Genomic DNA, 10683 nt, shown 5'->3' with positions numbered 1-10683 from the left:
TTAAACATGTATTTTATTTATTTTATTTATTTTTGGTTATGAATGAGAACTTGCCGACCCCACCTAGTGGGACAAGGCTTCGTTATTGTTGTTGTATGAATGAGAACTTAATATCTTGGACCTGATGGTTTGTTGTAGAAATCGAATCACTCATGCATGCACTTGATGAGGAAGAGATGCAAATGGAAGAGCTGACAAATAAGATTGTGGAACTTGAGAAGGTTGTTCAGCAGAAGACTCAGGAGATTGAAAGTCTTGACTCCTCTCGTGGTAAGGTTATGAAAAAGCTTGCTGTAACTGTAGGTAAGTTTGATGAGCTTCACCACCTGTCTGCAAGTCTCCTTTCGGAGGTTGAAAGGCTTCAGTCCCAATTGCAAGAAAGAGACAGTGAAATTTCTTTCTTAAGACAAGAGGTTACAAGATGCACGAATGATGTTCTTCTTGCAACACAAATGAGTAACAAGGCAGGTTCAGACGAGATCTTTGAGCTTTTGATGTGGGTTGACACAATGATATCTCAAGAGGGGATGGATGATATACTTCCCGACCTCAAAAGCAATAGTCAAGTTCATGAATACAAAGAAATACTTCAGAAGAAACTGATGTCTGTATTATCGGAATTGGAGAATCTAAAGGCTGTTGCTGAAAATAAGGATGCAATGTTGCAAGAAGAAAAGAGTAAGGTAGAAAAGTTGAACCACAAAGCAGAAACTCTTGAGAAGTCCTTGCATGAGAAAGAAATGCAGTTGAATTTGCTCGAAGGTGTTGAAGAAAATGGGAAGGGAGCTAGCACGAGCTCAGAAATTTTGGAAGTTGAACCAGTGGTAAGGAACTCATTATTTATCTACTTATTCATTGTTAGTCTCTTAACTGAAAGTGTTTGGAGATTGTTACTATTTACTTAGGTACTTCATTGACATCTCTACACTAGGAATTAAAGAAGCACAACATGAATAAAATTGTAGTTTCCTTGGTTTTCTTGCATCCTTTACTCTGCTGCCAAATGCAACTAGCGCAAGAATCTTATCATAAATTCAGATCAAATAAAAAACCTCTTCAAAGTTGATCTTAAATTAGAATAAAACATGAAATCTCTGTGTTTATCTTGTGATATTGCTTGCTCATTATATTTTTGCAAGCAAATATCTGCTAGCAGTTTTAAAAGTACAGTAGTTATATTCTGTAGAATGTGTTCCTTCTCTCTTCTGACATCTCACTCTGATAGAAAATGATAACACTTGCATTTCGTTTTTGATATTATGAAATTAACTTTATTTGATGTGGTGATTGAAACTGGTTATAGTTCTTTTCTGGTTGAAATACATCCACACAGTTGTCGGTTCAATTTGAATTTGGAGGGGTTGTGTTTGTTTGACCTTTTTATTTTAATTTTTTCCGTGAATAGGTGAACGAGTGGAGAACAACAGGGTCTTTTGTAACACCTCAAGTCCGCAGTTTGCGCAAGGGCAATAATGATTATGTTGCCATTGCTGTAGATGAAGACCCTGTTAGTACTAGTAGGATAGAAGATGAAGAGGACGACAAAGGTATTTTTCTGTGACCTTACGTTGAACTGGCTTCTGCAATCTCAACAAAACATTATGGTCTCTTTTACTTACTCTTGTTTCCCCTTATCTTGTTGCAGTCCATGGTTTCAAATCACTTAGTTCTTCAAAAATAGTCCCGAGATTTACTAGACCTGTGACAGACTTGATCGATGGCTTGTGGTAGGCAACGTGATTCTTTCACCTTGTTTTATTTGCTTTTTAGTTTGATGAATTTAATGAATGTCGTGCTCGTTTCTTGCAGGGTTTCATGTGATCGAACTCTTATGAGACGGCCAATATTGCGGCTCGGCATTATAATTTATTGGGCCATAGTGCACGCACTTCTTGCCTTCTTCGTAGTTTGAGGTGAGAGGCCTTCATTTGGCACCGAGTCAGGTGTTGGCTTTGTAGAATTAGTTGTGGCACTCCCAAATCCTGAGGAGCACCGGAAGTGCTGATAGTGGGGCTGGTTGATTGATTGAAATTATAGTTTGAAACAAATTACTTTAGTTGTACAGTGTCTTCCTTTCACCTTATTCTTGATATAATAATAAAGTGAAAGATGCTACTGCCAGAAAGAACATGCAGCTTTAGAAGAAAATGATAGCAGATTGCTCAAATATTTGAAGAGCCTGTTACAATAAAACCTTGGTGGTTTTACCAGATCCTGATGCCATTTTACCTTTAGCAAGATCACAACACTTTTCTGGAGGGGTTGCTACTGTACCTTAAATATTGAACATTTTTAGAAAGTAGGATACATGAACAGATAGTTATAGAGAAACATAATTCTTTTGTACCTTGATTTTTTATATCTTGCATTTTGTGATGACTCGGTCAACCATAACATGCTTTTGCTTCTGTATTTAGAGGAATAGTCGTGCCTAATCTTAAGCAAGTTGCTTTTACTAAAAATCTCACGTGACCCACGATTAGATCATACTTGAAATAGATACAAAGAGCATAAGCTTGTTTTGTATCCTGTTAATTTGCGTTCATGCTCATGAATTTTCTTTTATATTGTGTGGGTTATCAAATGAATGTGTAAAAAACTAAAAATAATGGATTAATTCATACAAATAGTTCTTTTAGTAAAAGCTAATGGTGTACGGACACGGGACACAGGATACGCGGACACACGAATTTTAAAATCTTACGGAAACATGATATATATACAATATAAAGCATTTTTTAGATAAATTTTAATAAATTTTTATATTTTATTGCTATTAAAATATAAAATAAATTTTTAACTGTTTTTAATGTCTTCTTTTAATTATATAAAAATATTTAAAATATTTTGTTTTAATAATACATGTTAAAAATAAAGTTGGACACGCTAACACGTGATGATATTTAAATGTGTTCGAAGAAGAATTTTTTATTTTTTATTAAGATATGGTTGGATACGGTAGACACGCGTGTCGGACGAATATCGATGAGTGTCGTGTCTGAAATGTGTTCGACACGCAGACACGACAACTCAATAAAGTTTCCTGCTTCATAGGTAAAAGCAGTGTTTTCAAATGGAAAATAATCTTAAGCACGTGTTGTAAATAGAATTAAGAATGACGGGTTCATATATACAAGAATCCAGTTTGACATAGGTAGAGTAATCCTTTCATATTTTCAAAGAACTAAAATTTGATAAACTGTAGTGATTTTTTTTAAAGAATATGATCATGTAATTAAATTTCTCGAAATGGATGCTTATTCAAATTCAGAAATACTAGATGAGACTTGGATATGGACAGAAACATTGTATTCAAAGACACTAAATTAGTGTATTTTATGTCCATTTTGATAGAAAAGATACAAAAACACAAAATACACAATTTATTTTTTATTTTTTCTTTTATTATTTTTATTAATTTTTTATAAATATATTTTTTATTATTATATTTTTCTTCTCAAAATTTTTGAATGAAAAAAAAATAGAATAAATAGAACTTTCATAATTTATTTTAATTTATTATCAAATAAAATACAAAAGCATTAATTTTTGTGTCTCTGTCCTTTGTATCTTGTTTTTTATGTTTTATCTTGTCTTGTTTTCAGAACCTTGTCTTGTTCTCAGAACCAAATGCAGTACTATGTCATGAATTTTCTCCTTTGAATTTCAAAGAGTAGTTACTAAGCATGGAAAACAAGGAAAAAGAAAAGTAAATAAAACGATCACTTTGAGCATGTAAAGTTGTAAACTCGATTGATCTAAAGTGCCTCAATCATATTTGTTAATCTCTTAACATCAATCAATATGAATTTGTTTTTTCTTTTTTGAAAACAAGAGCTCAACACAACAAGGTGGAGCAGTCAGAGCTAGTCAACAATCCGAGAAAACTAAATAAAATTACAACACGAATACGATCCCTAAGTCATCTCCGGCATAGCCATCAACAACAAAAGGGATTCACACTACTCCACTCGTTAGCGCTAATGAAGGTCATGTTGATAATTTCTTCAACGCCTTTACTTGTATTCTGGAATATCCTCCTATTCCTCTCCATCCAAATGTTCCAGAGAATCGCACAGAAGCACCTCAACCGCTGTTTTTTAGTCTCCTTACTCCTCGGTTCTTCTGTCCAACTTAGAAAGTGCTCTTTCATCGAACCCGGACAGGACCATTGTCGGCCAAAAGCTGAAATCCAAGAACTCCACACCTGCCAAGTAAAAGTACAGCCTAGAAACAAGTGATGTACATGCTCCACATCAGTATTACATAACACACATACATTATCTTCCTGAGAGATAATACCAAACCGGCTTAGCCTCTCCTTTGTATTCACTCGGCCTATTAGCACAAACCAAGTAAACAGCTCCACTCTTGGTGGAACCAAGCCTTTCCAAATAGTCCTAGTAAAGCTGAAGCTAGTGACCTCCTCTGGGAGCAATTCCTCCTGCAACACCTGCACAAATGAGTTAGTTGAAAAAATACCTTGCCTATCATATTTCCACACCACTCTATCCTCTCTGTTATGTACTAGTTTTACAGGTCTCAGGGCCTCATGCAAATGACTTAGAAGTTCCAACTCCCATTGAAAGAGCTCTCGTCTCCATTGGAAGTTCCAAATCCACTCTAACCCATCCCAAAACCCACAGTCCCGTATGACAGATCCCCCTTGGTTTGAAACAGAGAAGAGCCTCGAAAACCGATCCTTTAAAGCTCCACCAAGAAGCCAAACATCCTCCCAAAATCGTGTCCGTTGCCCATCACCCACCTCCATTGACAAGCCTGTAACCATCTTATCTCTAATATGTTGATTCGTGATATGTACTTGGCATATATCCTTCCATGGGCCTCCTCTAGATGGTAGTACTTGCGTTGATAGTAGCTCAGTTGGGTTCAGATTATGACAGGAACACACTACCTTCTTCCTTTGAGAACTGCCACCACCACTTAAACAACAGAGCAGTATTTCGAATCAAAGCACCCCCAACTCCCAACCCGCCTAGCTTCTTAGGAGCCTGCACCACTTCCCATCTGACTACTGCCATACCATTTCGACCATCCTCCTTACACCACAAGAATCTTCTCTGTAATGAAATCAACTTCTCAGCAACAGCTTTTGGCATCTTGAACAGACTCAAATAATACACTGGCAAGCTATTTAAAACTGATTTGATAAGCACCAATTTTCCAGCTTTATTTAACACCTTAGCTTTCCACAAACTGAGTTTTTCCTCTACTCTGTCTATGATAGGCTTCCAGGTCTTCACCAACCTCGGATTTGCACCTAAGGAGATTCCAAGGTATTTGACTGGAAGAGTGTCCCCCTTGCAACCCAACAACTTGCACATACGCCGGGCCCACTGCTCATCACAGTTGATTGGGATCAAGCTGGACTTATCAAAGTTGATGCTAAGCCCTGACATTAACTCAAAGCATCTCAGTATCCGCTTGTAATTCCTTATAGTCTCCTCTTCTGGTGGGCAGAATAGAATGGTATCGTCAGCAAACTGAATGTGTGACAGTTCTATACTGTCTCTGCCATCCAACAATGGTGATATCCGTCTGTTCCTAACTGCCTCTCTAATCATTCGATGCAGGACATCCACAACTAAAACAAACAAGAAGGGTGAAAGGGGGTCACCTTGTCTCAATCCTCTTTCCATTTTGAACACCTTAGAAGGCAACCCATTTATCAGAAGCGACATAGAAGCAGTGGTCACACATTCCATAACCCAAGCTCTCTATTTCTGTCTGAATCCCATCTTTTGTAGCACAGTGTCCAGGAAGTTCCATTTGACTCTATCATAGACTTTTTGAAAATCGAGCTTGATTATTGCTGCCTCCCTTTTCCTTAGTTTAAGCTAATGTACCGTTTCACATGCGATAAGTGCTCCATCATGTATTTTTCTACCCTTAACAAAAGCACTCTGAGTCTCCCCTACTAACGCTGGCATCACTGATCTCATCCTCCTTACTAAGACTTTGGAGATGACCTTGTAAACACATCCTACCATACTGATAGACCGCAAGTCTTTGATTTCCTCCGCACCAACAAACTTAGGCGCCAGCGCCACCTAAGTGATATTTGAATCCGCCGGTAGCTTGGACGTCTGGAAGAACCCCATCACTGCTGCCGTGAATTCTGTCCCAATATCCTCCCAGCACCTCTTAATGAAATTCATATTGTACCCATCAGATCCTGGTGCCTTAGAAGACTCACAGTCCCCTACAGCGTCTTGGATCTCTTCAGCCGATGGCAGAACTTCTAAATTCACAGCGTCTTGCTCATCTATCTTCTCCACCAACCCATCTCTAAAACCCATTATAGGAGACCGTTCTTGATGATATAAATCTTTGTAGAAATCTCTGATAGTAATCTTTATTCTGGCTAGATTCCTGACCCGTCTGCCGTTAATTATCAGTGTATCAATCCTATTATTCCGCCTCCTTGCTGATGCTATATTGTGGAAGTACCTTGTATTTTTGTCCATATCCTTCGTGTGCCCAGACCGGGACAACTGTTTCCAATGTACTTCTTTTCTCACATACCATCTCTCACAGCAAGTAACCAGCGCCTTTCTTCTAGCCTCCATCGTACCATCATACACTCCATTGCTTACCAAATCATCAATTCTCTTGATTTCTTCCTCAAACTTTGCAATCTTCTTGTCCATCTCACCAAAATTGTCCTTATGTCATCTCTCCAACGGAACTGTCAAATCCTTCAATTTATCTGTAAACTGTTTGTCCCCCAGACTTCTCCATTCCTCCTTTACGAATCTGAGAAAACCCTCATGTGTGAACCACGAGTCTAGGCTTCTGAACGGCCTTGGACCATCCTTGAACTTCCTGTCCTCAACTATGATAGGGCAATGATCTGACAAGCCCCTCGGCCCACCTCGAAGCCGAGTCTCAGGAAATTCTTCTACCCATTCTAAGCTAAGCAGGGCTCTATCTATACGACTACAAGAACTTCCCCAGAACCATGTAAACTTACGATCAGTGAGCGGCAAATCCACTAAGCTCATATCTTGAATCCAATTCTTGAATTCTTCCGCAGTCCGAGATAAACCAGTAGCACCCTTCCGTTCCTCCTCCCGTACTATTTCGTTAAAGTCTCCCAGAAAGCAACACAGAACTTGGCATAACCCTGCTATATAGCTCAACTCCTCCCAAATATGATTCTTACAATCTCTGTCATGTGCACCATATACCAGGATAAAGGCACAGTTGAACATACGCTTTAAAATTACTCCTTCAACACACAGCCACCTTTCCCCCTTATAGCAATTATTCATTTTAAACACTAAATCGTTCCATATTAGTAACAGACCTCCGGAGGCACCATTAGAACCTACATATTCCCAGCCTAAACCATCTTGTCCCCATATTTTTGTAACCTCAAACCTTGTCACTACCTGCTTTTTAGTCTCAATCAATCCAACCATATCTAATTTAAACTTATTCTTTAGGTCCTTCACCATTCGCACCTTTCCATCACCACGTAACCCCTTAACATTCCAAGAGCTAAAGATCATTTAAAAATGTTTTTACACACCTGTTTGTTATTTTTTGGTCTGCATCGTCTCATCTTCGCCTTCTGCTTTGCCACTTTTCTTTTACGAGCTATTTCTTCATTTTGTGCTTGAAAGATTGCCATAATATCCACATCCTCATCTTGCAACACAGCACCTGATTCTTTTCCCAGCTCCCAGGTCCTCCTGTTTTTATCAATATGAATTTGTATATATTATATATGTTATTTTGCACAATTGTCTGAAATATATTACAAAGCAAGCATTTGATTATTTGCAATCCAGAGTGGTGAATATATTACAAAATAAGCATTTGCCTGAAATTATTAATTATGAACATTTTTCTTGTAGTGGAAGAAAGCAAGAATATTCTTTGATACTTAGAGACCATTGAAAACATAAATTATAAAGGCACAATTGTTCTGTTACATCCAAATGATAAAGTAAAAATTTGATGTTTCATGGTTTCTTTGTCCTTTTGAAATGTCACAAGCCACTTGATGATTTACAGTCTAGAGTTTCTTCTGTGTTTGAGTCTCTCCAAGATGACAAACCAGATTGAGTGTTCAATTGTCAACAAGGTATATGGAATAGATGACTTAATTGCAACCTACATTCATAAGAAAAAGATTTATTGTTTAAGATGATATTCAAAAAAGAAATAAAAAAGTATCTATTATTTTTTATTTAATCTAACAAGCATGCATTATCAAATACACCAACAGTTTGTTATACAATCTTGGTCAATAATTTCATTTCTGCTTGACATTTTACCCTCCAAAATAAATCAAATAATAAAGCAATAACAAACTATATATTGTTGTATCTTTCAATCTATAACTTGGTTTCCATGAAAAAAGTGGATAATAAGCATTAGAAACATTATATATAAATAAAAAAATATCAGTTAATGTTAGAATCTTACCTCCAACTTATGATCTTACTTCAATTCTACTTCTACCACTTCTTCTATTTCTGCTGTTTCATCAATGGTTGTTTGCTGGTGTGAACACTCTCCAACTTGCAGCTGAGTGTTTCTGAATAATTCAGGATAACCATCAATTACAAATCTCTCAATGGTGGCGAAGCGATGCATGGCATTTGGGAGAGACAATAAATTAGGACAATTTGTGATGTACAATGTTTTTATACAATCCATAGTTGGTAGCCACTCAGGAAGCACCACAAGATTGATGCAGCTTGAAACCAACAAATACTGTAATGTCTTCGTACATCCTTGAAGCCACTGTGGCAAGATCACCAAATTTGGCATAGATACAAAATGTAGAACCTTTAACCTCAAATTGGAATTTTGATCATTATGTCCCTCTGATAATTCTAGCTTGTCACAATTATCAACTACCAAAGTATCTAACAGAGAAAAATGTTCAATATCAAGTGGCAGGGACCTTAGACTACTACAACCAGAAACAACCAATACTCTAAGACTTGGAAGTCTTGTTTTTGCAAACAAAGACTTCAGATTTTTGCATGATTCAACTCTTAGAGTTTGAAGTGAACTCAACCTTGCAATATCATCCTCTGGCAAACAATGTAGATTTGTGGTTATCTCCAAATGCCTAAGACTGATCAAGTTTCCTAGACCTTTAGGCAATGCCTCAAGCTTGGCACATCCACTAAGTATCAAAACTTCCAAGTTGTGTAGCCTGCAAATAGAATCAGGAAGTTTCTTGAAGCTTTTGTTATTTTCAAGACTTAGATATCTTAAATGCTTCAGGTTACCAATGGATTGAGGTAAGGTCTCATAGGTAGAGTCACTTAAATCCAAAAATTGCAAGTATTTGCACCTTGATGCCAATGCATTCAAGAAATCCATACTAGCAGCTCCCACTCCGGCAATGGGAAATAGTATGGTTCTAGCCGTTGCGGATATGGTGGTGACATCATTACTTAGGAAAGAGGCATTTCGAACATTCCAGCGTTGGCGGGATCCAAAGCTAGAACTTATTATGATTTGAGAGTATGTTCTTGCAACAGACTTTGCATAATCATGCACAAGACCATGTAGTTTGAAAGTAGAACCAGTTCCTTCGGCTGCACCTAACCAAATCAAGTCCATTGAATTCGATACATCATCCAAGACCAGGAGGAACTTGTTATTGGCAAGTTTATCTTTCAACTGATTCTTCAGTATCTCCATGTCTAGATTGCCAAGAGCATTAGCAAAACTAGAAGTTGAATAATTCAGAAAATCAATGATTTTACTAATCACATGCTTAATGTTTGAAGCTGATCAACACATACCCATATTTCTTGATGTGAAAGCTGGGCTATCCTCACATCATTGAACACAAGTTTGGCAACTCTAGTTTTTCCCACAATGGAAAGAACACTTTTGCTACCATTTTCCATCAAAAGCTCAATGATTCTTTCTTTGTACATCGGATGCATTCCCTCCTATGCACAACGCGGTTATCAGCAGCAATCTTATCTAACTTCCCCTTAACTTGTTTGATTCTTTGAGCCATCTTAAAACGGAAGATAAGTGGATTAGATCTTGAGAAGAAGCTACCTATCTTCGTAATGATAGTACAGCTTCCATGAACATTGGCAACTTGCTTTCGAATCGCAGCATTCAATCTCATCCATCAAGTCTTGACCATCATTGAAGATCCATTGCAGCTGGTGAAGCCATTCACGGACAGCGAAGCGAGCTTTGCAACTGTCACGCAATAAATACAACTTTTTTCATTTTTTATTTTATGAATTTCTTTTATATATAATGACTCATTTGATAACTAACAAAGCTGAAAGTTTACATGAATATGATTGCAAAATTGGATTTTCAGAGCAAAATCAATTTGTATTACCAACTTATTTTGTGGCTTTATCAACCAACTAAAATGTTACTTTAGCCTTTTAGCTCATCACCCAACTCAACCTACTTTTGACTACTGCATGCCACACATGAGTCATAGACATATATAATACGATGGAATCTATATATGCTGCTTTTTGTTTTGGTATCTAAATTATTTAATTATCTTTTAAAGTAAAAAAGAATGTTTGATGATTATTAAAATTTATTATTTTTAGTTATTAGTTAATTATAAATGTTTAAAAATATAAAGATAAAATATATTATTAGATTACTAAATTAAAAAAATTAAATTAAAGAAATTGAATTAAT

General features: G+C 36.8%; 2 protein-coding genes across 2 annotated transcripts in view; one reads left to right on the top strand and one right to left on the bottom strand.

The window, feature by feature from the left end:
* Nucleotides 1–2422, top strand: part of LOC107605164 (GRIP and coiled-coil domain-containing protein 2) — a 13716-nt gene extending 11294 nt beyond the window's left edge. The window contains exons 8-11 of the mRNA XM_021105114.1: nt 139–824; nt 1406–1547; nt 1646–1727; nt 1810–2422. Of these exons, the coding sequence (XP_020960773.1) occupies nt 139–824; nt 1406–1547; nt 1646–1727; nt 1810–1912 (1013 nt within the window). The 3' untranslated portion in view covers nt 1913–2422. The remainder of the gene's footprint in view (nt 1–138; nt 825–1405; nt 1548–1645; nt 1728–1809) is intronic.
* On the bottom strand, nt 6072–6671 carry LOC107647520. The gene has a single exon (XM_016351591.1). The coding sequence runs from the start codon at nt 6669–6671 to the stop codon at nt 6072–6074; it is 600 nt and encodes a 199-aa protein (XP_016207077.1).

The sequence above is a fragment of the Arachis ipaensis genome, chromosome B06 (genome assembly GCF_000816755.2).
Source record: "Arachis ipaensis cultivar K30076 chromosome B06, Araip1.1, whole genome shotgun sequence".
Classification (NCBI taxonomy): Eukaryota; Viridiplantae; Streptophyta; class Magnoliopsida; order Fabales; family Fabaceae; genus Arachis; species Arachis ipaensis.
Note: the sequence above shows the minus strand (reverse complement) of the source record. Positions and strands in the feature narration are given on the sequence as shown.

Excerpts from the sequence above, each read along its gene's own strand:
- LOC107647520 (XM_016351591.1), bottom strand. The coding sequence starts at position 6,671 with ATGGACAAGAAGATTGCAAAGTTTGAGGAAGAAATCAAGAGAATTGAT.